The sequence below is a fragment of the Octopus bimaculoides genome, chromosome 5, assembly GCF_001194135.2.
Source record: "Octopus bimaculoides isolate UCB-OBI-ISO-001 chromosome 5, ASM119413v2, whole genome shotgun sequence".
In the NCBI taxonomy this organism is placed as follows: domain Eukaryota; kingdom Metazoa; phylum Mollusca; class Cephalopoda; order Octopoda; family Octopodidae; genus Octopus; species Octopus bimaculoides.
The window spans coordinates 79,951,219-79,954,869 of record NC_068985.1 but is presented as its reverse complement, the minus strand read 5'-3'; the positions used below and the strand labels follow the sequence as shown (position 1 = coordinate 79,954,869).

The 3,651-nt window shown below is 32.8% G+C and overlaps 1 protein-coding gene across 2 annotated transcripts in view; it reads left to right on the top strand.

Moving 5' to 3' along the window:
* Window positions 1-3,645, top strand: part of LOC106876533 (uncharacterized) — a 152,231-nt gene extending 148,586 nt beyond the window's left edge. For both annotated transcript variants that reach the window (XM_014925136.2, XM_014925120.2), the window contains exons 9-10: window positions 1,295-1,500; window positions 2,163-3,645. In XM_014925136.2, the coding sequence (XP_014780622.1) occupies window positions 1,295-1,500; window positions 2,163-2,425 (469 nt within the window). In that variant the 3' untranslated portion in view covers window positions 2,426-3,645. The remainder of the gene's footprint in view (window positions 1-1,294; window positions 1,501-2,162) is intronic.
* The last annotated feature ends 6 nt before the right edge of the window (window positions 3,646-3,651 follow it).

Here is a 3,651-nt window from a genome sequence, read left to right as displayed (position 1 = left end):
ATATTTACTAATTTATGAAACTATACAATTGTTGTCTCCTCTCAGATTTTTGTTTTACTTTCATCATCCATGATGAAGTTTTGATTGCTGGAAACTACTTCCTTATTCTCCAGTTCAAATAATGCCGTGTTGACAAATTCATATATATTAGTTAAAGAACAGCAAATTATAAGAATTTTAAAAAAATAATCCCAATACTATATATCATTATTATCATCACCATCGGAGGCCATTTCATGTCTTTGCAGACATGAATTGGTCTCTCTTCAGTACATATTGACATGTATCAAATGTCCTTAAGTTCTTGGTGATGGCTCTCATTGAATTTCCAGGATCATCACTGGAAATGCTGTGTAACAAAATTTTAATTTTTTTTTTTGGTCAGTGTTATTTCCTATTTGCTTCTATCTAGAAATCAAAGGAAATGACTACTATTCTCTCTGAACTTTGCATTTGTGACCAGAACATCGTTTTGAAACTGACCTATCTTCCATTACATTTCAGAAAGTTTCAGCAGAATTATCACTATAGCAAATATTCTGCTCAATACCATATATTTGCTTGTCAGTTACTTGATGTTAACCATTTGAGCATGTCCCATAGTGGCTGACAATATGTGCATTTCTGATCATGAGCAGGAGTAGTAGGGGAGCATCATAACCATATTTTGAGAGGGATTTTTTGGGCTTTGAATAAATGTAACGAAAGCTAAGTTTGAAGGAAATATTAGCCATTTTTCATACTTTCTAGAGGTAAGCAAGTAAGAAATAACAGTTGCTATCCTAGGACAAAAATTGTGTTACACTGTGTAATGTTTTGAATCCATTGAATGAATTGTGCTGTCCTTAGAGTGTCCAGATGTTTTTCTTTTTGTTTTTCTCTTTGATACTGTTGAAACATTCTTACCAGAGGTTTGCAATTCCATCTGAACTTTGTGTACAAAAGATCTTGCAACATTTAGAAAGTTGGTATTTTCTAAATCACAGTGTTCTGCACTTATGGTGAAAATGATTGCATATCTTCATTTATCATGTTAACATTTTATCTGTCATGGGGTGTGAATGAAAATTGGTTTGAAGAGAGTTATATACTGATAATCAAGTGTCTTCAAATATCACTTGCACTCTGCATATGTGAACTGATAAACTGATAAACAAAGGCCTAAAATTGCATGACAACATACTTGTCTAACTTGTAACAAGTTTGACAAATGCTTTGTAAAACTAAACATACATACACACATTCATATCAGATCACTATTGATGTATCATATTTTTATTTTGTTTTTTACTAGTTCTCTGGATGAAACCATTCACTGCAGTTTGGATTTAACTAGGAAAGTCTGTAATTTGAAAGATTATCAGTTCATGAGAAACATCTATGAACATGGTGTGAAAAGCACTTTCTTCAAAGACGGCTGTTCATATATTACTAAAGTCACAATCAAACCAGAAATCACAACTGAAGACTCCCCTCCGAAAGTATCCAATACATTTAGTAGTACGTAATGACCTTCTAACACTTTCTTTCAATTTATATCCTTGTATAGGTGAGAATGCCATGAGAATGAGGTATTGAAACACTGCTGATTCATTTCTTCATTTTATATCCATGTTCTCTTGCTAGCATGGATTAGCTGAATACTTGTTATTTATTATTGAACAGCTTTTTTACAAATTGCCATGCTTTACTGTATGGACTATTCAAGCAAATGTAATGTGAAACATGTGGCCATTTGTAATGAAGCACACTTATTTTAATGCAAATTTTTAGAACTTATAATTTGCCATTGACACCATGATAAAATCTGGTACTAGAAAAACTGTGGTGCCGCAATTGATTTTATTCTTGAGCTCATTTTAAGTAACCAAGGTTGAGTGCTGAGTAGAATAATGAGTTTTTACTTTGCAAATTCATAAGTATACTTTAAATTTTGGATTTACAGAAAAACACCCTCCCTTTCATAACTTCTTGATTTACAAATAAGGGATTTTTAAAAATTCTACTTGTTCGCTATAAATAATTAAATCAATAAATATTTACACACTATTATTTATAGCATTATTTGCTTCAAGAGTCACTGTTCCTAAAAAAAATTATTTCACCTTCTCAAATTTTCTAAATTCTTATGATTTCAACAATATATACATCTTCTTTTTCAGTTATTGTAGTGTCTGTGGCAGTTGCATGTTTCTTGATATTTGGTGGGATTGTTGGTGTTTTGATGGCAGTTCATGCAAAAAGGAAGAAAGGAATGGAAGAACCAGTTAATAACAGATCACAAAGTAATATCATCACCAGACCAAATTTTGTAATTCAACCCCATCTACCACCATACGACAGATATGAAAATAGCTCAGCCCCTCCCCCACCACCGTATGATGAAATAATGGCTGCAGATTACAGAGCATCAAATCGCTTCTGAATACTCTTCAAATGAGTGTTCAAATAATGATTAATTATTTTTTTTAAAGAACTGACTAAATAACATTTTGGTGAAATCAGTAATATAATACTGAAGTGGGGTGGGTAAAAAGAAGGAAAATATGGTATCTGTAAGCTTCACTTGGGGAAATCCATCATACCTTTTGTAAATGTATTGCTTGTAGACATATCATTTCACATTCATATCATTCCAAAGCAATTCCATTTTGTGGTGAACTAGTTTTTACATATTGTAGAAACCTAAGAGTTTATGCATGCCATTTACACCTTGGATTTTTATTCAAACTTCATAGATTGATGAAAAACATAAAACATACAAGGAATGGACAGGTCCTCTTCTATTTACATTACCTTCCCACAAAATTTGTGAACTCATCATCATTATCATTATCATTATACTTCTCTGGTAATAGATTCTCCTTTTGCAGAAAGCTATACAATCCGCCTGTCATGAGGCCAGTTTATAATTAGTAGAGTAATAGTAATCCTGTAATAAACCTAGAATTACTGATCCCCGCTTCCTTTTCTCATCCATGTTGTTGTTCCATTTTCTATACTGTTAGTTAAAAATGGTTGTATATAACTGCATGCTTGAGACATTTTTAAGCCAAAATTTCTGATCATCTGGTTACAAATTTTTATAACCAGTTTGCATCACTGTTATGTTTAAATTCTTTGCTCCAAATATCAGATCAGAAGTTCCTTACTCCTTCAGCATCTGGCACGTTAGTTCCATAAGGTTCAACAGTTGCTAAAAATTTTCTTTTATTATTCCTGAAGAACCTGTTCTGCTGATATTGATTTATTCTTTGTTGGAGTTGATATTATCAACTTATCCCTTCCATTAGAATTGCTGGCCTTAGGTCAAAATGGCATATACATACATATATATTTATGATGGACTTCCCCATCAAAGAAGATATATGAGCATTCAGCTTTTTGCTGAACGAAGTGCAAAAATGATTTGTTTATAGTGATCAAATGCTCATACCGCACATTAACTCACTCTCTCCATCAAATTAACGTAGTCTGAACAGGTGCACAGTATGCCATGCATCAGGTGTCGAAGTGATTGCAGAGCAATGTGAGATGAAGTGTTTTGCTCAAGAAAACAATGCTAAACCAGTCTAGGAATTGAAATCATAATCATAATCGTTAGATTGTGAGTGAAACACCCTAACCACCAGGCCATGAACCCTCATATAT